The sequence below is a fragment of the Lineus longissimus genome, chromosome 11 (assembly GCF_910592395.1).
Source record: "Lineus longissimus chromosome 11, tnLinLong1.2, whole genome shotgun sequence".
NCBI lineage: Eukaryota > Metazoa > Nemertea > Pilidiophora > Heteronemertea > Lineidae > Lineus > Lineus longissimus.
This window is the reverse complement of record NC_088318.1, coordinates 13,492,771-13,518,860: the sequence shown is the minus strand read 5'-3', so window position 1 is coordinate 13,518,860 and position 26,090 is coordinate 13,492,771. Positions and strand designations below refer to the sequence as shown.

The 26,090-nt window shown below is 40.9% G+C and overlaps 2 protein-coding genes across 2 annotated transcripts; one reads left to right on the top strand and one right to left on the bottom strand.

Annotated features, from left to right (window-relative positions):
- Nucleotides 1-5,460: 5,460 nt before the first annotated feature.
- Nucleotides 5,461-6,875, bottom strand: LOC135495990 (kunitz-type serine protease inhibitor conotoxin Cal9.1d-like). The gene is made up of 4 exons (XM_064785065.1): nucleotides 6,790-6,875; nucleotides 6,583-6,615; nucleotides 6,137-6,188; nucleotides 5,461-5,667 (listed from the first exon to the last, which is right to left on the bottom strand). The coding sequence occupies exons 1-4, from the start codon at nucleotides 6,820-6,822 to the stop codon at nucleotides 5,492-5,494; spliced, it is 294 nt and encodes a 97-aa protein (XP_064641135.1). The 5' UTR covers nucleotides 6,823-6,875; the 3' UTR covers nucleotides 5,461-5,491.
- A 406-nt stretch (nucleotides 6,876-7,281) lies between these two features.
- On the top strand, nucleotides 7,282-26,028 carry LOC135495580 (rifampicin phosphotransferase-like). The gene is made up of 33 exons (XM_064784376.1): nucleotides 7,282-7,467; nucleotides 8,490-8,662; nucleotides 9,063-9,319; nucleotides 9,656-9,730; nucleotides 10,124-10,237; nucleotides 10,626-10,735; nucleotides 11,210-11,321; nucleotides 11,594-11,872; nucleotides 13,878-14,058; nucleotides 14,748-14,804; nucleotides 15,081-15,130; nucleotides 15,912-16,078; nucleotides 16,453-16,588; nucleotides 16,925-17,072; nucleotides 17,724-17,841; nucleotides 18,032-18,132; nucleotides 18,400-18,578; nucleotides 19,191-19,287; nucleotides 19,677-19,772; nucleotides 19,993-20,160; nucleotides 20,307-20,432; nucleotides 20,653-20,737; nucleotides 20,916-21,004; nucleotides 21,638-21,796; nucleotides 22,217-22,276; nucleotides 22,563-22,669; nucleotides 22,804-22,867; nucleotides 23,070-23,141; nucleotides 23,479-23,570; nucleotides 23,947-24,025; nucleotides 24,421-24,552; nucleotides 24,756-24,933; nucleotides 25,627-26,028. The coding sequence occupies exons 1-33, from the start codon at nucleotides 7,368-7,370 to the stop codon at nucleotides 25,677-25,679; spliced, it is 4,014 nt and encodes a 1,337-aa protein (XP_064640446.1). The 5' UTR covers nucleotides 7,282-7,367; the 3' UTR covers nucleotides 25,680-26,028.
- The last annotated feature ends 62 nt before the right edge of the window (nucleotides 26,029-26,090 follow it).

Below are 26,090 nucleotides of genomic sequence, written 5' to 3'. Positions count from 1 at the left end.
AATGAAAATCCGTTATTATAATGAGGTAAACAATGACACGTGCTAGTCTTGTATACTCAGAGCACAGAGCACCGAGTGCAGTGTGACACATATATGGATGGACATGATACATGATGCGTGTCGGGATGATGGTAGGCCTAGTGCTGTACTTGCTGGCATCTAGGCCCTTGAGGGGCCTTATTAGCGCTAGCAGCCGATTTAGGCCAACAAGCCTAGACCTTGTTATCAACATCGAATAGACTAAAATGTAGCATTTAGCACGATGTGATAAATTGATTATTCACCTTTTTTGCCTAAGCCGAACTCCATTGTTTATTGTTTGATAACGGTTGTACAAGACACATGTGTCATACAGCATGCAGTCACTCGCGGGTGAAGAATTTCGTGACCACGCCCACCTGATGTATGCCGTCACAGTCATCGCTGCCTGAAGATAGCAAACTCCAAGACTAGCACGTGTCATTGTTTACCTCATTATAATAACGGATTTTCATTGGTTCCTGGAGGAGGTTGACATACGCTCCCTAGCCCCATGTGATATGTACCACGGCGCGAGATAAAACGAGATTGCAAGAAACGTCCTCGTCCCTAAGATCCGTAAGCCAGGCAAAAAGAAGCTGGGTGCTGTTTGTCTAGTGTAATGGCACCCAGGGTGCTTTTTGTCCAATCGATCTCGAACCTGGGTACCATTTGTCGGCACCCAGGACGACATCCACCCTTTCAGCGGCAGTCAAGGATACTCAATAACCAAAGTTCAACTGTACAGCTGTAGGAGCAATGTGTTGAGTTTACCCTCATTTTAACGTGCCTGTTATGCAAGTATCAATTCGTGTCTTGTACCCCCCCCCCCCTCCTCAAGGGTACGATACCTTATCACCCTATAACGACATCTTAAGGCTCAAGCATCACCCTTTTTTCACCAAGGCTACTTTTTCTTTCGTCAAGACATCACCATCAACAATATATCAGTTGTCACCATCATATAAAGTAACCGGACTAATTTTACTGGGTAAGGCTGTATGTTCGACAAGACATCAACACATTAGCATCCTTATTCTTTCCAGCTTCGCCAAATTTTCACTGAAGGAAATATAAACACTACTCAAGCATCGGCAAAGATTAGTGGTGATAGCTCAACTACCCTTGAGGAGGGGGGGTACAAAAAACGAATTGATACTTGCATTAAGGAACAGAATGTTGGATGATGACCAGCTGCCTCACACAGCTCCTCGACACCTTCAATTTCAGAGCAAATGTCATTGGAAAATCGGCAGGATCTTTTCACCCAACAGGATCAGCAACGTAGACCTATTCCAATGAACAGGGTGCACGCTCATCGATTAGCTAGAATAGGCAATAATCATCCTGAGACAAGTTCAATGTTTACACAGCCGAAAAAACCCTACTAACTAGTTTCAAACAGACGAAGCCGCAAATCCGCTCAAGGAAAAACAAACGGCCGTGCCTGATAACAATTTAAAAAATATACAAAGGAAACAATATTTCGTACTCGTCTCTTTAATTAGCACATTGTGCACCGAAAATTACAGAAACAGCGACAATGTTTGTCAATGATTAACGAATTTCAGTGATCCTCTGGCAAGACTCTGAAAATAAAATAAAACCTTTACAGGACAAGCAATTTGTTCGGAAGGAGTGATACTGTAAAAATACCTTTGGTGTCGGAAGTCTAGTCATTTTGATCACGTAGTTTCAGCTACATGTAGTTTCTTGAATGTTTACAATTATCAGGAAGATAGATTACGATAACTACCAAAGTTTAACTTACCAAACCTAGTACGTGCAATTCCCCTCTGAAAAACACAAGTGTGAATGGATTGTACAAAATAATACGTGTAAATGTATAGCCTACAGGATAAAGCTATTTAAAAATACTCCGTAATTTCGAGTAATGTGTGATTTTGTTTTCGTTCCTTTCTAACGCTTGACCCCGGGCCCAGTACTCTGGCAGTGTTGAGATTCTTCCTTCCAACATGTTTGATAGTAAAAAACACTCTAAGAGCTATCTTTAAATGGCATAGTTTATGAAATATCCCTCGTTTCAAGCATAGGAAATTTAACTAGGGTAACTTTTTGCCCATACTCCAGTAACTTCGTCAGTGCACTGTCTGATGTAAACATTCTGCTTGAGGAAAGTGATAAATTAAATAAAGCTGTGAGCCTTACTGTTCCATTCCGCAAAGCCCTTCTGACCCTTGCGAACGAGCTCGGTATCAGTGCAGACATGGTTTTTGATCCAGCAGTGATTGTAGCGGGCTTGTATTGACACACAGTCGCATCGCTTGTCACACTTAGCCTGGCATTGCGAGGGGTTCAAACCAATGAAGTGTTTGATGTCGTGACTGTTACAGTCGGCGTTGATGGGTTTGCCGTATTCGCATCTCACAGCTGAAATGTACGAAAGATACAGGACCTGGTAGAAAGCATTCATTTTTTCAATCATCGATCTTGTTTGTCAATCTACTACGCATAGACTACTACGCTATTTTTGACAATATTCGTTCGGGTCCGAAGCTGGCTTCAGCCTATGATATCTTAGAGGCGCAATATCTTTCTACCGGTTACAGGCGGTGAGACGTCATTGCCAAAGTCTCCTCTTTTTTGATAATACTCATACGCACCATGCCGATAGATCGGCATGAATATCTTTGTACATGTATATGAAAGAAATATTCCAACACCTGCGTTGTGCAGTACTTTCGAGGTTGATGCTAATGTCTACTTACGTTTACAGACATCCAATGGATTTTTCTCTAGAAAAGATATTTCAGATCATTTGTGAAGTCCCCTTTCGTAAAGTTTAGTCCAAATAATGACTATAGTTTGACCTTTCACAGACCCCCCCCCCCCCCATGCAATCAAATTAATCCGATAACCCGCGACTTTGGGTACTAACTTCTATCACTCAGAGGGAGGGAGCGTAGAATGACTTCACCATCCGGAAACTTTCAAACATCGACTAAATAGTGTTTTAGATAGCGTTTTACGATGCATAGTCTTTGGTTTGAAGCTTTTGAAGTTGTGGCCATTTCTGTCAGAAATGAGGCATTTGATAGCAAGGAGTGCTGCATGATACCAAGAATTTGTAAAGACTATTTATTCTTGATGATGCATGTACCTACACTCGGGTTTAGCTAATTGAGTTTTCTGTCCAAGTTAGTACAAATCCGTTTAATTGTTCCCAACAGGTTGACGTGACCGAACACTGTGTGCCAAGTGGAGACAAAAAACATATGACTTACTTGTGAACTGGGCAAAGTGATTTATTCCTTTATACGTCAGCTCTGTGTCATTGCACACGTAATTCTTCAGCCAGCAGTTACCAAGGCGGGCTTGGATGGACTTGCATTTGCAGTTCTTATCACAGGCATCCTTACATTGCTCGACGTTCAGTTTCAAATAAACAATGTCGTGGCCATTACAATCAGCATTTATTAGATCGCTGTAGGCACATTCTGAAATCATTACCTTCGCGTTAACTTCAACTTGGAATTATCTCCTACAGTTAAGTAAAGTTGAATAGAACATTATAATCAATAAACTTTTTTTAAACACCTTGGCCCAGATTCTTCGCTGTTGACGGAGCAGTTAATCACTAAGCCTAGAGTAAAGCGGAAGGCATTCCAACCAAACTATTCTCGAGTCGACACATTTGGCGAAAACTGTCCTACCCTAACCCTTAATTGCCTTTCGTTTAAACTTAGAAATATTGAGCTTTTTAACCTGTTGTAAGCATTCTAGAATTTCTGATCTTTGAGGTAAAACAGGCCTATACATTCATACCTGTTGCGAGGCTGACCTTCAGGAGGACCAAAAGGCCCGAAACAACAAGATAAAAGCTCTGCATACTCTGGTCTAGGTTTTGAATTTCTGAAAAATAAAACGTATCGTAGAATGAGCAGCTTTCAATTCCTTCAATCGTCTTTGGGAGGATATTATAACTTACTGTTTGAAATCCCATATTGCTGCCATGGATTGGCAATGATACCATGCGCTCCTCAACATTATTTATCCTGACGAGTTTAGCACTCTGCAATTTCACATTCACTCTACTGAATCCAAATTGAAACACCATGACTGGCGCCGGCTGAGCAGGGGTGGTTTGAGGTTTGTCAACCACAGTTCTATATTGAAAACGCAATGAAATACGCTGGCTGGGAAGGACAACTCAACTTTTACGAGGTAAATCGTGACACTGATCACATAAAAACCCTGAATTGAACCCTGAATATACTTACCTGGTGGAGTCAGTTGATGCTGGTTTTCGTGAACGGGAAACGTTCTGATTGCAATGCTATCTATAAAACAGCCTACCCCCAAACTAACGCCAGGGAAGCTTTATACTGTTAAAACTATCGAAGTGGCCAGATAATCGATAGCTTTCCAAACCCTTCAAGATCGTGTGCTTCATGTTGAAGGGTTTTTTGTCATAGTAACAGACATAAAGTATTACAGTCTGTCGGCATACTCCGATTCATAAGTGTTATGTTCGCATCGTTTGGGACTCTGGAAGCCATAATACTGGTCGTATTTCTTTGAGGTTCGGTTTTTATTGGTCTTTGCCTCAAAACCAGACAGGATTTTTTATATTTTTGTAACCCTAGTTAGCGAAATAAGTATATGCGTACATTGACGCAGGCATTGAATTTCGACATTTTCCGCACTGACACTGACATGGTCTTACATTTGCAAATGACTCTACCTTAAACTGAAATTACTGCACTCATGTGACTCGGCATAAACGCTTGATAAACTCAATAAAAATGATACCGTTAACTACTCATTTGTCTCTTCAAAGCAGCTGTCCGCCCCATCCCGGTCCTCCGGGAAAGATGCAAGTTCTTCAATCTTGTTGTTCAATGTCTGCAATTCGCATAGAAATTGTGCTTGAGTAATTCACCGAAACTTTTTATCACTTATTCATTGGAGAGTTGTGAAGTTTTTGTGGAGGAACACAGAAACAAGCCATCCAAGCACCATTCATTCTAATCTCTGAGGGCGGTGCAATTCGAGCGTTTCCCAGCTCTCATTGGAAACGCCGAAAGACAGCTTGACACATTCTCCCGCTACTGGAAAAATCAAGTTTTATTTCTAGCTGCCTACTGTGTGGAAACCCTGAGATATTGACACGTTTTTCTCGGTTTCTCCTGCTGAAAAGTTGTGATCTCTTGCTGCCTACTGTATGAAAACACTGAAATATTGACACGTTTTTCTGGGTTTCTTCCAACTGCGAAGTCATGGACTTACGAGCTCTATTATTATACGGAAATACTGAAATATGAGGAGCAACCAAAGCGTTACACAGGGTTTACATAGAGCTACACACTGTCACATTTTCCCCTCGTTCTTTCGAGATCCAAGTGAGTGACTCATTATGTGTGCCCCAATCGTCCTGTCATGGCTTGGGAAAATAAATGAAATAATAAAGCTAATCCGAAGTCATTTTATCACAAATTTATTAATGAGTCAATCACATAAGACATTTGTCCTCGCATTCCTTCATGGTCGCAAAACGGTTCCCGTTGCCTTGGCAGCCTCCGTATGTAAACTGTTCACACTGACCATGGAGCCTGTTAAAGCCCCACATCACGAAGCGAGCCATGCATGGCCCCGTCTCTGGCAGAATTCGGCAGATTTTGGGTGATGCTGACAAGATGGAAGAATCAAAACATTATTTGGCGCCCTGTTCTGTACAGTTTGTAAGACACTGTCACCACTTTGAAGGTATACATGGACATACGAACGGGCAGGCATGGAGATTTTACCGCTTTTACCCATGGATAATACTGGTAACGATCTGGTTCCACTAAGAGCGGCAGTTTGCCACTGCGTCCGTCGCCACGACAAATCTACTTCCGGTTAATTACCTGAACACGTTGTTAGCGTGTTTTGACGACACTTCCGCTTCCCTCTATCTGCAAACGCGCACGCTATAGCGGGTTAAAGATATGTTGCAAACTCTTCCAACTCTCATCAGACTACTGCAATTCACTCTCGAAGATAAGGGAGGGATAGGGATCGTAACTGATGTGCAACCTCTGTAATATCCGCAAAGGTCGAGCAAGTTTTGCGGGGCGGCGAGACCTTCTTTTAACCGGAATATTTAGTAACTTACAGTAATCAGGCTCACATCCACTTGGTCCGGACTTCAAGGCTTTTTCGCTGTCCTGTAACAAGAAAAAGATGTGTTACATTTATCGTTTAACACAACCACACATTATTATATCTTTTTTATGTGAAACGGTATACCCAAGGTAAAGGGACACTATAGGCAGCTGCTAAGTAGGCGAGATAAAGTTACACAAAGTCGCCAATAGTTGGCCGCTCCCATCTTACAGTACGTCAAAACTATTCACGTTTGTACAAGAATATATTTATAATCTAACATGACCCAATGCCCTTACTGTGCATAGTCACCCAAAGATGGCCATTTTAACCCCGCTGCAGCCCCCTGTTCGGATCCCAAAAGTGAAATGCATATACATTGTACATTGCGATGAAGTAAAAAATTGAACAGCTGGTGGAGTCCGTCGGAAATTGCTTACGATAAAATATACTTACACAGTCTCGAGCCAAAACTACCGACAGACTGGCCTGAAAGTTTAAAATGTTGATGATTTGAACTGCAATGCTATGTTGAAACTATCATATTTATTTGTATGAGTAACTTGTGGCTTTGAAATCGACAAATCTGCTTTCCATTAGGAATGTCTTGGAGTCGAGTATACAGTAAGTATTAATTGAAAAACAATTTTACAACAAACTTACCAACGCCAGGAGGAGAGCAATATGGAGCTTCATTTCTCTAGAATTTAGTTATAGAATAAAGAGGCAAATAACGTGTTCACTATATATAGGATGTCCATCAGCCAGACGGCTGGTCCGGTCACACACCTTATCAAGTCAAACTGTTTTGCATCACTATCTATCATGATGTGTTTTACAAGATACGTGTGTCATCTGCCGCCAAAAGATAAAGCAAGAACTTCTATTCTTCAATGTAGGCCAAAGTTGTCCAGGTGTCTAAGAACTCTTTTTCAGTCATGCTGATTTATCAGCGGCCGGGTGCGCCTCTGTCGTTGTCTTATGGGGTCTTCAGAATTTTTCAAATCGTGGAAAGGTTCACTGACATTTGAATATCGTAATGGATTAGTAGGCCTATTTGTACTGTGTGATGTCCTAAGCCTAATATCTATTGCACTGTGCAACAGTACGCCTACTGGCCCGAATATTGCAAGTGGGCCCACTTATCTGCTGATTGACCCTACAAATAACCTTAAATAATAAGCTATGCAGGACTAGTACATTCAATTAACACCAGCTGATCGACATGTTCTAATTTCACCATGATTCTCGAATTATTCCTCGCTATTCCCCTCCTCTATTTGGCTTTTACAATTCTCAAAAGGGACCCTTGGCCACTTTTTGGAGTTTACGCCAGAAAAGGTAGGTGAAGGAAGGAACAGTTTTCAATAGGTCATGTGGGCAGTTTCTTTAGTACGTACGGAACGAGACGGGGGGGGGGGCATTCCTTAGGTCCATATTCCGTACGCGTGCGTACACAATTTGCCATCACATATCACTGAGGTATGAAAAAGATGATGCGTTCGGTTAGAATTATAACAGTTTATTGATTTCGAACTTTTCTTGAAATGATTACTTTAAAAGTCCAAAAGCAAGTTTCATCGTGCATATTATTACAGAGACGCAGATGTTGGACCGGGCTCCAGCGCACGCAACCGTACACAAGGGGAGGTAGCACGGAGTAATCGGTAGGGTGTGCGTGCGTACGCACTTAATGTCGGCACCTCGACCTTGTTTCTATTTCGAGACAGTAGTATCATATCAGTATATCTAGGTATACAATGCATGGGTAAAGTGAGGACACTGTGACCCATTGATATTGATATTTTGAATGTTAAGTGGGAATATCGAATGCGATGTCCTTTTTCATAACTTTTAGAGATTGTGTTATTAGTTGTTTATGTCAGCGAAGTTCCCTTACAATAAAATACAATAAACGTAGTTCCCTACAATGTATGTATTTTTGCGAACTAGAAATGCAGGAACATATCGCATAAACAATCCGGATTTTACGATCGACTTGTAGGCCTAATGGGAGGCCAATGATGACCATTCTGATCTTTGCCCCCCCTGGACACACATTCGTTGTCCATGACGCATATACCATTATGGAAGAATATGTTTGTTCATGTATGCACTGGAAAAACCCAAATGGTAGGAGAATCACCCGGCGGTTCCTAGGCTTCTAAATCAAGCCTGGCTTTGACCAACACCGCAACTTGACCCGAGTGTAGCAGCATGACTCGCAACGGTAGGGAAGAGGGCCAACGCATCAACAAGTGCCATGACTCCCTTGCGTCAACCAACCAACTAGTAATTATAAATCCAATGAACAGCAGTAAAAATAGCCTGCAATGTGAGTTATACACTACTAATAATTTCAGGAAAATGGTTCTACCTGAAAAAGTTCATATTCTACCTCATCTATAAAAGAAGGCAGACACAACAAAAGACTTCGATGGGGCCGACGCAGAAGGCAGGGTATGGATATGGCCAGAGAACAAGGCCTACTCTAGACGAAATGGAAGAAATCCAACCATTGGTAGATGATCCAAATGTAAGATTTCCCCCCATTACATCAAATGGCAGATTCATCTGGGAACCTTGTTTATCAAACACCTACCCCTTTTCCATACATTCTTCATTCCGAGTCGGACAAAATGCCCGATGGGCCGATCGTGGCCAGATCAAGCTATTGAAGTCCATCATGAAAGAGGGTTAAGGCAGGAGTTGTGCGTACGAAAAAAAAAACAAAAATGGTGCATTTTTCTACTATCTGGGAGTTGAAACAAAATTCTAAAGACTTCAATCACATTCGGTGAAATATTTTAAAGACGTCAATCACATTTGGTAAAATAATTTACTAAAGAAGCCGGAGAACGGACGCATGGCGGATAGAAACAACACTTTTGGATCTGAGCCACAAGTGCATTGTTTCATTCCTCTTTCTCCTTCAGGCTCTCGACTGTGTATACTTCTGCGGCATGAACCAAGATGGAGTCGGCCTGGTGGCAAGATTTGGCAGACGCGTAAACCACACTGCCGAAATCTGGTTGGTCCTGAACGTACCTGATGTCGGGTACTTCCAGCATCCCATCCACCCTCACTGCATCTTACATAATACTCTTGGTGGGAAATATGAGGGTGGTGGTCTCAAGATAGAGCTTTTGGAGCCCAAGAGACGATGGAAGGTGTCTTACAATGGATTACTAAGGTTTGTCCTCCACTTTCATACATCGAGCTTTTTCTAGAGCTTGCTCCATTTAATTATTATGATACTTTTTAGGCCTGGGAGCACGCACACTCCTAGAAATAAAAACTCAAAAACCATCAGCACAAATATACACCACGTAGACGTATTTTGGTAGAATGAAAAGCCCAAAAGGTTTTTGACAGGGTTGTTCACTTCACTGAAAAACCTCTACGGGTGCATATTTTCAAAAGCTGAACACAATTTGTTTTAAAGAGTGCAGCCACATGGAAGCCTTCCGTATCGCCGCTAAGTTGCTCCGCCATCTTGATTTATAGCACATTTTATTTTCTCCTTCAGAAAGGGCCTGTGCAATACCTGGGACCAAAATGACAGAAATGGGGCAGAATATTCTCATGTGAAGTTCTCCTTTATGTAAGTTAAAAACTACCAAACTAACTACCAAAAATAACGTACAGACACCTCGAATTTTGATGAGGAAAATAGAGTGTGGTTTCAAACTAAAAGCAACGATGGCAACTTGAAACTTGAAATGGTCCGTAAATTATTCGTATCTATTGAAAGCTTGTCCCATCATGGAACTGCCATGAGATACTGTGGTTATTGAGAAATAAGCTAAGTGAGAAAAAAATAGCCTTTCAATGGAGCAATGTTTTAATTAACACCCAGTATGTTATGGTTGTTTTTAATAACATCGACCTACATGTAGATTGATTTAATAGCAATAGATTCTCACATTAAAATTAAGCTTATTAATATGTGGTTTTTTAATTGTTTTATTTCATCTTATCTCATTTTATTTGATAGATTTGAGTGCTACACTGATATATTTAATTTCGATACCGACATGGATGCCAGAGCTCTCTCCGATGCAGTTGCCCGTGAAACCTGGTCGAAGAGATTTTTCTCACAGCTCAAAGAGTAAGTCTCATATCTCTTGTTGACGTCATCAAGTCACAAGTTGATCGTTTTGCACCATTGTTTCTATGGGCAAACCAGGGAGCAAACCAGCCTGTTTCTTATCAATGCCTTTCAATTTGTTCTCGTCTTCGTTCTCGCATCAAAATCTCAATCTCTATACTCTTAAGTTAAAGAATGTGCGTTTAATACTGCAGCGATAAATACTCTCTTCGCACATGCGTGAATAGCTTTGATGTGTCGTGAGGTAAGGACTGAGAGGCCCCTATAAGGGGCGTCGTGTAACTTAATCTGACCGACATCCTTCAAAGAGAACAGAAGCAATTGGCTAATCCAAGAAAATGATAACAAAAACATCGAAAAGGATGTAACAGGATTTTCATCCTTTCAGAAAGCACCAAACTCATTATGAGCAGTTCGGAGAAATGAGAGGGTCATTGGCGATAGATGGCCAGAGCGATAAGCTGGTCACGCTCCGCGGCGTGAGAGATCACACGTATGGTATGAACCGTATAGTGCTTTAGACCATACATGAAAAGTTTTTTATGTGCTATATACCCATGGCTTTGATAAGTACATGTATTCATGAAACATGAAAAATTAGACGGAACTTTGAAATTTACTCATAAAAAATTGCTCATCTGTCCTGATCTCAAGATTACCTTCAAACAGGCCAATTCATGTAAGAAAGGTTACTAGTACCAAAAGGATCACCCGTTTATAGCCCTATTGAAATCATGTCATTGAAATCACTGGCATTTGAGGCAGAAGGTGCTTATTAAACCAAGCAAATGTGTTTTGCCTTTGCCAGAAGTACAGACGGATAGTACTTGATACCAGAGTCTTTCAATAAAGAAAGACTCTAATAGTACCGTCTTGATGGTAGTTCTTGTAAAAAATACTTTCTTGCTCTAATTAGCCCTTTTGCCTCTTATCCCAGTGATTGAAATCACATCTTGCCTTTGCCACAATTAGGTATCCGAGACTGGCATTCGTTCCACAGATACGCCGTCCACTACATAACGACAGAGCTCGGCCATGCCATGATGGTAGGAGTGATCAGTATGCCAGGCACGGGGATGTCACAGTAAGCATCAGTAGACCTCAAATATCCCAGGACTGTTGGTTCTGACACATTTTGTAACTTTTAAGGGGATGCGCCGTTCGTAAATACTGGCGGTCCAGGAAAATAGAAATACAGTACACAATGCCATCGTGCAGTTAAATTCCCCTTTTCCCCCTTTTCTCTATATGCGACTAGTGCCTATTTTTTCCAGAACACGCCAAATAATCCTTGATAATATCGTTCATGAGTTCAGTTGTGCAACCAGGAATGCTCATGCAGCGCCCATTTTTCAGCATGACTGTCGGATACGTCTTCAAATCCAGTGGCTACCCAGTCGTCACTGTTTCGGAGGCAAGCATTGATCTTCCCTCCTTTGGAGAAAACAAAAATCCTCCAACAGAATATGAGTTCAACTTCACGGCCGGAGGTGAAAAGTATAATGTGACAATATCAACGAGGACGACATCAATATGGTACCAAGGCGACGATTGGAATTCAGTAATATTGGAGAGGTTCTGCGACGCAACAGTCAATGGTCAGAAGGCCCTCTGCTTGGCTGAATTGCATTACAGGTATAAATCAAATAGAGCTTTTTTCGGCTTTCTGTAGGAGCCTGTTTTGATTTCAGCCTTAATAGAAACTGAGGCAATGGGTGATTTCAAAGTTGGTTTTGGTTTTAGTGTTGGGTGTTAGTGTCAGTTTATTCTTAATTTCTACCCCAAAAAACCTATGTCTTGATAAGACCAATTCGAGGTTTTAGTTTAACACCAACATCTGGTTTTATCTAAACACCTAAAACCTGGGCTGAAACTAAGAAGAGGTTTTATTCTGCAGGTAAAACTAACGCCAAGATGGACAGAGATAAAACCTCGGGAAAAACCAAACATGCATGTTGTTGTCGTTGTTACTGTTGTTTCCCTATTGTAACCGCTTCCGATCTTGCCTGACAAGGATTTTAGCAGACACCTCAAATAAAAATTGTCAAAACATTGAAAACATTTGTCAGAAATACAAATTTGGTCGTCTTCTTTCACGTCCATCATCATTCCCATCAGCGTTCAAAATACCAGCAACTACTCCTTGAAATGGCACCAACAACATGATTTTTTTTTCTTAACACCAACACTAACTTTTGGGCTTTGGTGTTCCATTTAGTTTTAAAAAATGGGTGATTTCAAAGTCAGTTTTTAGATTTAGTTTTAAAACTAAATGGAACACCAAAACCCCTGATTAAACCAGCATTGAAATGAAGTGGGTTTAAGTTTCATCCTATTTCAAAGTCGGTGTTTGTTGTTTTTAGCATTATGTCCGGTTTTAGCTTAAAACTAAGGGATGGTTTTAGTGTCAAAAACTAACACCGGGACTAAAACTAAAACTCTCCACAACACCAGAAATGAAATCAGTTCTGGTGTTAGTTTTGACACTCAGATATAGTATTATCCTATTTCAAATTAGGTTTTAGTTTCACACTGAAACCAATTGGAACACCAAGGTCTGATCTTAATCCCAGCTCGGTGTTATATTTGGAAGATTTGTAGTGCATTTTGTATTTCCAATAAAACTAACACCTTAGGCATTAACACCGAGTTGATTTCAAAGTTAGTGTTGGTGTTAAGAAAAAAAAAGCATGTTGTTCGTGCCATTTGAAGAAGTAGTTGCTGGTATTTTGAACGCTGATGGGAATGATGATGGACGTGAAAGAGGACGACCAAATTTATATAGATCGGAAGCGGTTACAATAGGGAAACAACAGTAACAACGACAACAACATGCATGTTTGGTTTTCCCAAGGTTTTATCTCTGTCCATCTTGGTGTTAGTTTTACCTGCAGAATAAAACCTCTTCTTAGTTTCAGCCCAGGTTTTAGGTGTTTAGATAAAACCAGGTGTTGGTGTTAAACTAAAACCTCGAATTGGTCCTTTCCAGACATAGGTTTTTAGGGGTAGAAATTAAGAATAAAACTGACACTGACACCCAACACTAAAACCAAAACCAACTTTGAAATCACCCAATGTATACTCATCGTCCTGTGGTTTTATTGAAATACGTGTATACATGTGTAGTTGACCCGAATCATCGTCTGACCATATGATAATAAGTTTCGCATTCAGTTCAACCACAGATTAGTTGTATAGAAATTGTCCCAGCTGTAGAAACTTTGGCAATATTCTCATCTTAGCTTTATATTAACCACACACAGGATCTGGCGCCTATATCATAAAGCATGCCATATGGAAGTATTTAATGACGTGGCATTACCGTGGACTTAAATCCTTCCATTAAAGTGCAATAATGGAACCTCATTAAAAATCTTTATGATATAGGCGCCTGGTTGCTCAATCAGCGCAACCAATGTTGGCTTTATCATTAACTGAATTATACAACGTTTAGTTGAACTAACGCTGGCGTTTGCCTCTAACGCCGATTGCGCAACTGGAGCCTGAAATACCTGCACTAGAAAAAGCCTTACCTTTAACCTAGTTACACAGAAATTGTGGCACATGTTATAGTTCTACTCACTGACTTCGTTACCCGTAGTCCCATGCTAGCTTGTGCCATTAACTTTCTTAACCATAGGCATGATGGTAGTTGTCCAGTGTTTCTCGAGCCTAACTACTCCCTGCTGGAAGAGCCTCAACTGACTGAAACTGACAAGGACAAGCTAGTTGTAGCTTTCAAAGATAAAGCATGTCAGAGTTCCGAGTTGGTTGGAGGGAAAGGTTCAAGCTTGGCCATGCTAACATCACTGGGAGACGAGGTTAGTTAACATATTCCTATAGTGCTATTACAGTAACTAGGTCAGCAGCAAATCACATAAACATCATGTTAAACCGTTGATTGAATATACCGTTACAGATTTGGTTTATCCTTCAAGAGCCGTAATGAATCCTGACTTAACCAATAGTCAAAACACTCACGCACCAAATAATCTTCATTATTGCAATATATCATAAAATTTCATCCTTTTGAATGTGTAGTTTTCATTTAGTTCAAAAGTTAATGATGTCAGTTTTTTGAAATTATAGCAGTGCTAAAATCCATTCTAAATAATCATCAGAGATAGATGGCGATTAAACTTAGGTGTTTGTCATATTAACAATACATGTAGTAACCTCATCTCCATCATGTACCCATATGATTTATTTATTGTAAAACTTTGTACTTTAAACAGTATAAATAAACTGTTCTGGAACATACTTTTTCTTCTTTAACAAATCCCTGTAGGCTGTCGATGAAGTAAATGTCCACGTCCATTTGGATTGCTGTGCGAATTAACAATTGTGTTGCGTAAAAAAACATAAGAAAAAGCAAACTTTGAAGAAATCGGTCCTGACTAGTAGCTTTCACAGCGTTCAAACGAAAAGGTGGGCATTTACGATTGAAAAAGCCTGTTACATTATATTCTCCTCTAACAAAGCACTAAGTATTCTCCTTGATTGATTACAGGTGAAAGTGCCGACTGGATTCTGCGTCACCCTAACAGCATTTAAAATGCAACTAGAGGTATGAACATACATGATAGCAATGCCGTAAAAATAAAACACTGCTGATGTTAGCCTATATGTGCCTACTAACTGGTAGGCTCTGCTTGCACGTCGAACATAATAAATCATAGGTACCCCTTGAAACCGATTTTGGGTGCTTCGCCTTCCATCACCAGTATAACGTAAAAATTTTGTAAATGCATTACATAATTTTCCTAGCTTTAAAAAGGCTTTTTTCTCAGATTTAACATTGCTTTTCCCTTCTGTTTTTATTGCCCTCCTATTCTTTTTTCAGAGGAATCCCCAACTGCAGACAGCTGTAACCAAGTTGGAACATATAGCATGGTACGCCTACAGCAGTGCATCTTGAGATTCAGGGGTTTTCCCTCTTAAGTCATATACAAAAGTCTGAAATTTCGAGAGCGGAGCATATCGTGTATATTGAAAACAAATCATATAGTAGGATGACAACAGTGCTACAGAACTACAACGACAAAGTCATAATTTGTTGATTTTGTATTTTGTTTCCCTTCATCATGATCATTCATTACCTATTTATCATCACGAATATCAAATGGCACATGAGGGCAATTAGGCCTAAATGGAGGTTAAAGTTTCTATCAGATCGAACAACCAAACATAATTGTGGCCTACTTTTCGCCACTTCACTAATAATCAGTGCAACAATCATTCTATGAATGCATTAATATTGTTTTTGACAAAGAATCACGAATATAATCGTTTTGCCCAAAAAATAGACCACAGCAGCTATTTTTTGCTGAAAAAAAAGAATTACTGGCTTTTCACTGGTATTTTACCGCAGCAGTAAAAACAACGTTTGGCCCCAGCGGTTTTTGTAATTAAAAACAGCCCGCTGGTGCAGTGTTGTCTTTTGATGACGCCTCTGCTTGCCAACAATATTGCGAGGGGGTAAAAAGTGCCTCAGGTGTGGACCTTAATTTCCGCTACATCCTTCCGGTCTCAATTTTTTTAAAGAGCCCTCCAATGTGGTGTTAATTCCTTAAAGGAATGGACGCCTTTGGGTAGGCAGGTCTGTCAGCTAAAGTTTGAGACGGACAGGTCGACCATTTTGTTATTGCGTGAACCTTCTTTCCTGACATTTCAGTGGCAAGGTCATAGGTAACCTGAAGCAGGAATGCGAATTGCTGGAGCAGTTGTTCACCAACAATGATGTCTTGGAAGAGGTGCAGAGAGCAGTTGATGGGGAACTCGAGACACAGTTTGGAGGCAGATGTGAAACAGTGAAGTTGGCTGTGCGGTCTTCAGCAGCCGGTGAGATATTTTTTACCTTATCAAACCAAAATATTGCACAAATTCCGGGCTGATAACGTCATCAAAAGTCATTGAAATTGTCATTATATTTTGAATTGTTAAAATAGTGTATTGAAAACATGACCATGGCAATACGGTATAGTAACTGAGCTTTGATGCAACACCAGAACTGGATAAATTAGCTCCAGATGGAGATAGAGAATTGAGACTGAGAAATATGAATCAGCAACACTTTAATCAGTTGCTGTAACTAGTAATCACACCATTGAAGATAAGGAACAGCTTAACCACAATTTTTTCAGGCTGCTTTTTTATGGCAAGAGATCTGTATCTTTAGCGGCACAATGTTTATTTGGCGATAACTGACATTTCAGGGGAGGATGGCGAAGAGATGTCGGCTGCTGGTCAGATGGAAACCATACTTGGGGTTGTTGGCAAAACAATGATCTATTCTGCGCTTTCCAAGTGTTGGGCATCACAATTTTCTCACCAGGCTGTCGAGTACAAAAGGTAATATTTGTCTCCGTTTCCAGTATCAAAGATCTGTATATAATTTTGAATAAAAGAATATTTTATAATTTGAAAGAAAGATCAAAATGTTGTCACATCACACTTAACACCTGAAACGTCCTTTGCGAACACCTCCCTTGACAGGACAGGACCAATGTTTTCGGTCCGAAATTGTCGTTTTCATTTCAAGTCACTTTTCCATTATGCTATTTGTCGGTTCCAATAGTATCCTAACGGAGAGGTTCGGATCGCCTGTTGCATGAATAAGTATACTCCCGACTTTCTTTTCATTGTGGAAAATCGTGTCTAATAAATTAATTTTTGTCAAATTTTAAGGCAACATGGCCAGCCCATTACCTCACTAATGGGCGTAGTAATACAGGAGATGGTCCCTTCAGAAATATCTGGAGTTCTCTTTACTCGAGATCCATTATCAGGCAACCCTAGTGTGATGATGATCAACGCTAACTATGGTTTAGGAGAGGTAAGAAGAAGACCCATTCAATTCGAATCCCTTTCAAAACGTTTATCTTTATCCTTGTGCCCCCTCTTTTGCCACATGCCCCTTCTTTTTTACTTCTGCTTTGTAACTTCGTCAATACATTTCGCATTATGGCTTTCGTACTTCCCTACCTTTCCATACATGTTTCTTCCTTTTCCATACACATCCCCTTCTATCTATATGTTCATTCCTTTTCAATCCATATCCCCTTCCTTGATACAAGTCATCCTATTCCTTTTCCATACAAGTCCCCTTCATTTTCCATAAAAGTCCCCTTCCTTTTACATACAAGTCCCCTTTCTTTTACATACAAGTCCCCTTTCTTTTACATACATACAAGTCCCCTCCTTTTCCATACAAGTCCCCTTCCTTTTACATACAAGTCCCCTTTCTTTTACATACAAGTCCCCTCCTTTTCCATACAAGTCCTCTTCCTTTTCCGTGCACGTCCCCTCCATTTTCCATCAATGATGTCCCATTCCTTTGCCGATACTTCCTGCATGAAGAAATACATTCGCATCTATCAAGAAACCCCAAAGTCTTTCATGTAAAATTCATCAAAACTCTCAAGTCAAATCAAAATACCAAACAACGCACGTAACCCCTTTCTTAGATTTCCATTGTTTCCTTCAGAGTGTTGTCTCCGGTACAGCAGAGCCCGATACCATATACTTGTCGAGAAATTGGGACAATCGACTTGCCATAAAGGAGAAGACGATAGGCGGGAAGAAAGTGGCAATCAAACTTTCTGGTCAGTATTGCAATCAACTCATTGTCGTTAAAGAACTGCATCATTCTCTCAGTTTTTACAGATCTTAGCAACCAGTCAGTCACTAGCCATCACAAGCCTTAAACAGACGTTACAGCTACAGCTGCAAACAATCTTAGAAAAATGAACTGATTCCTGTTGATACCAAATATCCACTAACTCCTTTTAACAGCTGATGGTGGAACATCCACAGAAGATGTAGATGACGGAGCATCCTCACATTGCTGCATGTCGGATGAGAAAATTCTACAATTAGGAAAATTAGGAGTTACGGTACGTCTATTATTTTGTTTGTGATCGAGATCTATCACTGTTGTCAAAGAAACCTAAATTTTTATCCTAAGTCGTTTTTTTAAGTTAAGATTGCCCGAGTCTCAGTCTCCAGGGTGTCCGGGCTGTCTTCTTCTTGTCAAGCTTGAAAGGCACTGGCTACGGTAGTGCCAGGCTATTCAAGTAAGTCTTGTATACCTCCTCCGATCAGTGCCAATCTCGTCACTCGAATCAGCCAGCCTACAACGTGTGCTTTCCTTTCATTCCCAGCTTGAAAAAAGTTACGGCGATGCCAGAGATATAGAATGGGCGATCCATGATGGTGAAATCTACCTCTTACAAGCACGACCGATAACATCGTTTGAGATTGAGTCCGAATATGACCTCATCCATGAGTTTGATTCGCCGCTCTCTTGTGATAAGGAATGGGTAACAACAGCAAATATAGGGTAGGTATGATATTTAGCTTTTGAACTGCTCAGCAGATTTTGATGAGGCAGTGCTCACAGTCGCTACAATGCCAACGTGCTCTGACTGACCATGAGGCACTGCGACAGGTGGAAAGTGCTCTCTTCACCTTATTCTCTGTTGCTTATGTTCTCGCAAGTCTTACCATAGAAGGCATTGTTCATTAGTTTAAAGTAAACATGTCTTGTAATGTTAACAGCTCTTCTTATAAAGAAAACCCCTCCTCATCAGTGCGTTTGACTGTCAATCTCCTTAAACCTATCTTATCAAACTTGGCATTTACATTAATGCTGGTCTTCATCCAGCCAGTGCTCACAGTCGCTACAAGGCCAACGTGCTCAGACTGACCATGAGGCACTGCAACAGGTGGAAAGTGCTCTCTTCACCGTATTCTCTGTTGCTTATGTTCTCGCAAGTCTTACCATCGAAGACATTGTTCATCAGTTTATAGTAAACATATCTTGTAACATTAACAGCTTTCTTATAATACGTGATATCAATGTTGGTGACAAGACTGAAGACTAACAAATAACGAGCATTTCTTCTTTATGGATGGATTATATTTAAAAATATGACTTTTCTACAATTTTCAGAGAGATGATGCCTGGAGCAATGACGCCTCTCTCCATGTTTGTCTTCCTGAAGGGGATCCAGTGGTCAATCTATACGAACACAAATTATTTCGGTCAGGTACGTCAAAGATTTCAAGTTTGTATGAAACCTTTTGCAAAAAAGACCATTTAACTTCTTGAAATAGAACAAGTAACTGGTGCTGTAGTGGCAAATTTTCCAACCGAGTTCCCAAGATCACAATTTCGCTGCTCTCTGGGAAGGAGCTCTGCGCCTCCTTCAAAATTGTATGGGTTAGCCAGTGTTCTTCCCCCAGCAGTTCTGATTAGCAATAGGCTATTAAAAGACGAAATAAAGGGTTAATAAACTGCTTTTGGGAAAAAAACTGTTCAACCCTGATATCGTTCACTCTAAAGCTTTTACTCACTCCAAAATAACTATCTCAGATTGCTGTTCGATTAAATCATCAGTCTCAGTTCAGCAAGTTCACGTCAATTTCTTGATTTCAGGGTCCGTCATTTTTCAACCGAAAAAATGTCCAGGATGCCTTCATTCCGCTGAAAGGGATGGCAACTTGCTGTAACCATCTGTTCATAAACCTCTATGTAAGTGTATGAAATGAAGGAATTATCCGTGAAAAATAAAAAAAGCATAACTAATTGCTGAAATACATTCATCCAATGTTTTCATCCAATGCTTTCGTTAATGGCAAAGACTTTCGATGGTCATGACCGCATTGGCGAGAAGCGACAAGGCATTGAGGTTTCTTTGATGGCGAAGGCATTCGAGGGTCTTGATGACATATTAAATATGTATCCTTTTCAGAGCTTATTTTCAACTTGTCACTACCACATTCATGGCGTGAGGCGGCAAGGCCTTGAGCTCTCACTGATGGCGAAGACATTAGAAGGTCTTGATGAAGAGGAGGTGGCCAAATATGTCGGCCATTCCCCCTGGTGGAAGAGACTGAAGAATGTGGCGGAGATCAATCGTGTGAGTAGATCCATGTGATCATTGGACGTAGCTGTAACATTACACCTAGAATTTTCCTAAATAGGAAGATTTTTCCTGAACAAAGGCGGTATCACAAGGGTTGAACTTAAGAGACTTTTTTTGTCAACGTTTTTGTTCCTTTTCAGTCAAGATACCACTGCAAGGCCAAGACACAGAGATGGGGAGACCTGTGTAGGACTTATAGGATTGAGGGGGCGAATGCTGCCGAGCTTTACCATGATATCGACAACAAGCTACCTGACCTTTACAAAGTACGATGTAGTTTTAAATCACTGACACGCATCTTTTTAGTTTCATAGCATTGAGACATCGAATAAGGTTTGCAAAGTTCATAGCATCCTCCCACAGCCGGCATTTGTAACGTAAATTCCTAAAGTACACTTAATAAAAGCCTCTTGACTTTTGGACCAGTCCTGTAATTTCAAAATAGGTACCTTGTATCAAGTTTTCTGCTTTACTCGTCTATTTCAGTGTTGGATTGATACTGTCCTGAACAGTAGCAAGTCAGGGGTGTGGGGAGCTGCGCTATTGTTCACATTAACTCGGGGAAAACAAGGTACGGTTTCAAAAAAAGCCAACACGTCTCTTGCTGTTTAAGGCTGTTTCTATCTGTTTACTTTCTCGCTGCCCATGGCCACCAACTCCCCTCTTGACCCATCAAATTAATTGGGAGCAATTCAGTTGTTTGCCAAGATGTTCCAAACCTGGCTAACATTCTTGTGATTCCGTTCCAGAATGGAAGACGGAACATGTTTCAGATGTAGCCATGTTGCTCAGCAAGTGTGACGATGTCTACAGCGCTGACGTACCAACTGCAATGAAGGTAGAATCAAATGTTTCCATTTTCAATTTTCCTCTCGAGTCATACATACACCAACTTATGACTCTTTCTCCAGCAATCATTCGAGTTAGATACAGTGATTTATTTGTCATCAACACTCTCTTTCCATATAGACATGCCCCATCTTTTCCCAGACATCATATCCCCGCTTTATCATCACGTCCTTTTTTCTCTTCCATGTCCCCTCCTTCTCCATACATGTCCCCCTTTTCTACTCTCGGATGATATTCACAAAGGAATCATAACGATCTGAATTCTTTAACATTTTGGGACTGGCCTGCTTTCCCTTAGCATATCTCAATTTTTTTAGGTTGTTTGGGGGAGGGGTATTAACACTTTACTGTTAATGATACAACACTATTTCTTATAGGCGTAGACAGGATCTACGAGAGAGGAGTCATTTTCTGAAAGTGCAAGGGACATTCACAGTCTATTTTGGCAAAAAAAGGGGTGTCGTTTCCCCCCTCCCCCCAACACCCTCCTGGCTGCACGTACAGTGTATGGTTTATGCCTTTCTTCAGAAAACAGTTAACTGGGAGTGATATTTGATTGTGCATAAAATCTCTGATTGTTTGGAGGTCCATTGGTTTCTACGTTTTAATCTATCTACTTCAGGAACTGGCTGAAGTGATTTCTAAGTCGAACAAGAAAGAAGCGTTTCTAACCATGACTTGTCAAGATGCAGTTAATTGGCTGAAGTCAGCTGAGAGTGGCGAAGCTGGGAAGAAGTTTGCGGAGTTCATCGATCGTCATGGTCATCGCTGTGTGAGGGAGGTGAGAACATTAACTATAGATTTGAGTTGGTAAATCAGAATGCAAGGTTGGCGTATGAAATGATAATGACCTTGTTGCTGTATAGCCGTGTTGGTTCCTTTTGAAATGTTGATGTAGTTGTATGAGGAGGATATCAACTTTTTCACAAGGTGAGATTGCCAAAATTTGCCCTTGATTTGATAAAAATGCCAAGCCGGAGAGAGGTTGCAGTTTTTTTCAGGTACATCGCGACAGGTACCCCGCCTTTCCTCTTCTCTGTCGGAAACATAAACTCATCAGAGCTAATGTACGCTCCGGACTCAGTGGACTGGCCTCGTTCCTCACCCTAAGAAGATGCAGTTAGGATGACACAATTGACTGCCCCGGGAGTCAAATCTAATGCCGAGCTTACTGCATCTTGCAAAACATTGTTGATTTCAGGCTGAATTCAGAGAGACCTCTTGGCGAGCAGAACCAACAAAACTGATTCCATCGTTACAGGTAAGCTTTGATTTTAGCAGTCCGGGGGGGGGTCATACTTGGACTTGCCCAGGAGTCTAGTCATGGGGAAAGATATTTGTGCGTATCATCTCGACTGGAGTCAAATGAAACATAGCACAATAGTCATATATATCTCTTATGATAACGTCAGGATGAAGAAATCCATGTGGCAGTGCAGTCATGGTGGTGATCTGAGGTATTATTCTCCAACTACGTACCTAAACCCCACACCCAAGTTTTCCCTTTAATACACCATCCCACCATGTGTTGTTTTTCCTTATTCTAGATGCTGATCAAGGTTGGACATTCCGATCAAAAAAAGTCAAAGGATCAAATCCTCGATGTTAATGAGGCAATTTCAAAGTTAAAAACACCAACAACATGGTTTGGAAGGTAAGTTTTAAATGCCTCGGGCATTTCTAAAGTTTAACTTTATTTACCCGAGGACAACCAATTTGATCCGCAAGTTCCTGCCTATAGTACCCCTTTAAAAATAACTTATACTCGGGTCTGCTTCTTTTTAACAGGAAAGTACTCAAACTGCTTGTTCCGTGGGCTCGTCAGGCTGTCGGTGGAAGAGAATGGGGAAAGGTAAGTGGTCTATCGGCTTGGGCAAAGTACTTCATTCCATTCTAAGTACATGTATACTATTTCCTTCAACTTACCAAAAAAAGTTCAGCAGTGATAACAACTAGCACTTTTTACACCATCTCTCATATTGGATATTTCTCACTGGTTTTCAAGTGTGATATCGAGATTGGTGGATTCAATGTCCAAAGTTCTTCTTTTTCAGTCCATTTCCATCGAGTTCAATGACATTTTCAAGGAGGCCTACTGGAAACTGGCCAAATTCATGGTCGAAGAGGTAACTACCATTCGATGCAGTTGTTTAAAGTCCACTAAAAAAAGACTCTGTGTTAGATGTTAACCAGAGGGGGATGGAGTATTGACTGACTATCTTTTTGCGTAGGTACGCAACTGGGAGTCTGGGCTCTGATGTAGGGGAGGAGTACTGAAAAATTGGGGAATTGAGCTGACGTAGGCCTACTAAATGAATGGCCAAATCATGTTGAATACTCACTGCCAGTTTGGGGGCTGAAAGGCAAAACGACGAAAGTCATATAGTAGGACCAAGTCGATTTGCCTCGCAGCCCTTTAGTTTTCATTCGTTCTTTGTTATCATTACTTTTTTGCTCCTCCAGGGCTACCTCCCCGACAGAGATTTGCTCTTCTTCCTCACACACTATGAGATCGGTCAGGTACTCAAGACAAGGTCAGCCAAGCTGGTGGCAAGGTAAATCTTTCCCAAGATGAGATATATGCTAAAAAAACGAGCTGGAACATGGCTGTGCGATACTGTTCAATGCCGTTGGGACAGAACGTTTGGGGCAAGTTTGGGACATACTAGATAGAACACGGCTATGCATTACTGTTGGGACAAAATGTTTGGGACATACGAGCTGGAACATGGCTATGCAATTCTGTTGGGACAGAATGTGTGGGGCATGTTTGGGACACCAGCCGGAACATGACTAAGCAATACTGTTGGGACAAAATGTTTGCGGCATGTTTAGGCCATACCAGCTGGAACAGCCGGCACATGGCTATGCAATATGCCTACTGTGGGGACCAACTACACGTATATTTATGGTACAACTAATTTCTTTCAGAGCTTCCAAACGACGTAGAGTCCTTCCCAAACAGATGGATGTGCATTTCCCAGAGATAAGCATTGGTCATCCAACAAGTGTGAGGAACACTTAGTTAATTCTTTTCCTTATTTTTGTCCTTTTCGATGCATTTTGTCTACTGTCAGGAGTGATATCTCCAACCCAGAGTTCTCCACAACTCCATTTGTCAGGGCGGCATACACTCCCTCGGAAGAGCTTAGAGTAACCAAAGGAAAGAGCCACCCCACGTTGCTCTAGAATTTTGTGAAGGGTTTCTATTGGGCCGGCACCCACCTTAAAGTCCTGGCCACCCGACCTTGAGTTGCACACTGGCAAAACTTTTTGAATATCAAGGGTACCACCCTACCTTGAGAAAACCGTTTGGAAACACTGCCACCTGCAAGCTGCTGTCTATATTTGACATAAGCCTGCCTCTCTTTTCCCGTTTCATAGCACACGATTTCCTTCTTTTAGCTCAAGGAAGAAGAGGATTGTGAAGAGCCGTTGGCGACTTCGGTAACCATCAAGGGTATGCCTGTGAGTCAGGGTTTGGTGAAAGGCCGAGCTAGAGTTGTGAAGACATTGAAAGAGGCAGAGACAATTCAGGTATTCCGTAATTTGTTATTCATAATTTCCAAGGCTAAAGCTTGTGCAAGAGATTTTTTTAATTTGGTGCTTATTCAGTCTGGGGACACCCATGCACACGCTTTCACAAGTTTTTTGGCAAATTTTTTGGGGCTCCATGATTGTATCAGTTTATATCAATTTTTAATGCCTTTTTACTGAATAAATATGTTGGTGCTTTTTAGTTCGGGGACATCCTGATTGTACCATATACTGACGTTGGATGGACACCATACTTCCCCCTGCTGGCTGGACTGGTGACCGAGATTGGTGGCCTCCTATCTCACGGTGCTGTTGTGGCCAGGGAGTATGGACTACCTTGTGTTGTCAATTGTCCAAGAGCAACACATCTATTCAAAACAGGTTAGAATTTACAATGTATATTACTTAATGGAATTTATCACCACAGGTTCAATGGCAGGCCTTTCTAACCTATATACACCTTTCCAGAAATGGGGTGCTGAGTGTCCAAAATAGTAAGGGGAAACTAGGCCTTATGGTGGAGGGACAACGGAGATAGTCATGGTTGACCAACACACTTGAATGCCTTTAATGACGGACAAGGGGGGAAAAGTTAGTTCCAATGCAAGCCACCAATTTCGGGAAGCATGTATACCTGTTCAATAGGATAAAAGGCCCAAACCTTAAGTTAGGAAAGCCTTGTTGCACTTGCAAGTGATGGTGGTGGGACCACTTAGAAGTTCCCAATTGCAGGTGCTTGAAAGGGGTGCGCAATTCGTAAGTTCTAGTAGTCCAGGAAAATAGAAATGCAGTTATACACTGAAACTTGGAACTGGTATTCATATCATTTGTCTTTAACTGTCTACATAGCAGCAATGCTGCCCAAAGTGGGAGATCATTGGCGGAGTGGTTATGGCACCGACCTCATTATCGGGAGGTCATGGGTCGGACTCTCAGAAGGATTACCAGTTTCATCTTTGCGCCTTTGAGCAAGGCACTTAACCAGAGGCGAGCACCCAGGAAGTTCAGCTTTATAAACTGGAATGTACAGGCCTATAGCTGTCCAACACTTACATCAACCATTTCCTTTTTCAGATGACACGGTCATTCTGAACGCAACGAAAGGGATGATAGAGAAGATTGTCTAATGTGCAACACAAGAAGTTTGAGATTCTAATATTCTCATACAGTCTGAGGAAGTCATGAGAAAGTTGGAAAATTGAGATTCTCTTCATATTTTCAAAGTCAACATAACCTTACTTCGAACCCAGTTGCGGCAACTTTAAATAAACTTTGATAATCATGTAATTCGTACAATTATGAAGATGTTAAAGGGGGGAATATAGGCAGGAGCAGAGGGGCTAATTTTACCATTTTCAGGTGACTAATATACAAAGTAAGTCAAAGTCTGTGCTCGCCAATCTTTAGTTATACTTTAAGAGTGACATAATTTACACTACTATTGTGATATGAATAATAAATTTGTTTTAACATCTATAGTGTCAAAATCTTTTACATATATTGTACTAAATGGAATTGAGGAAAACCAGAGAAAACAG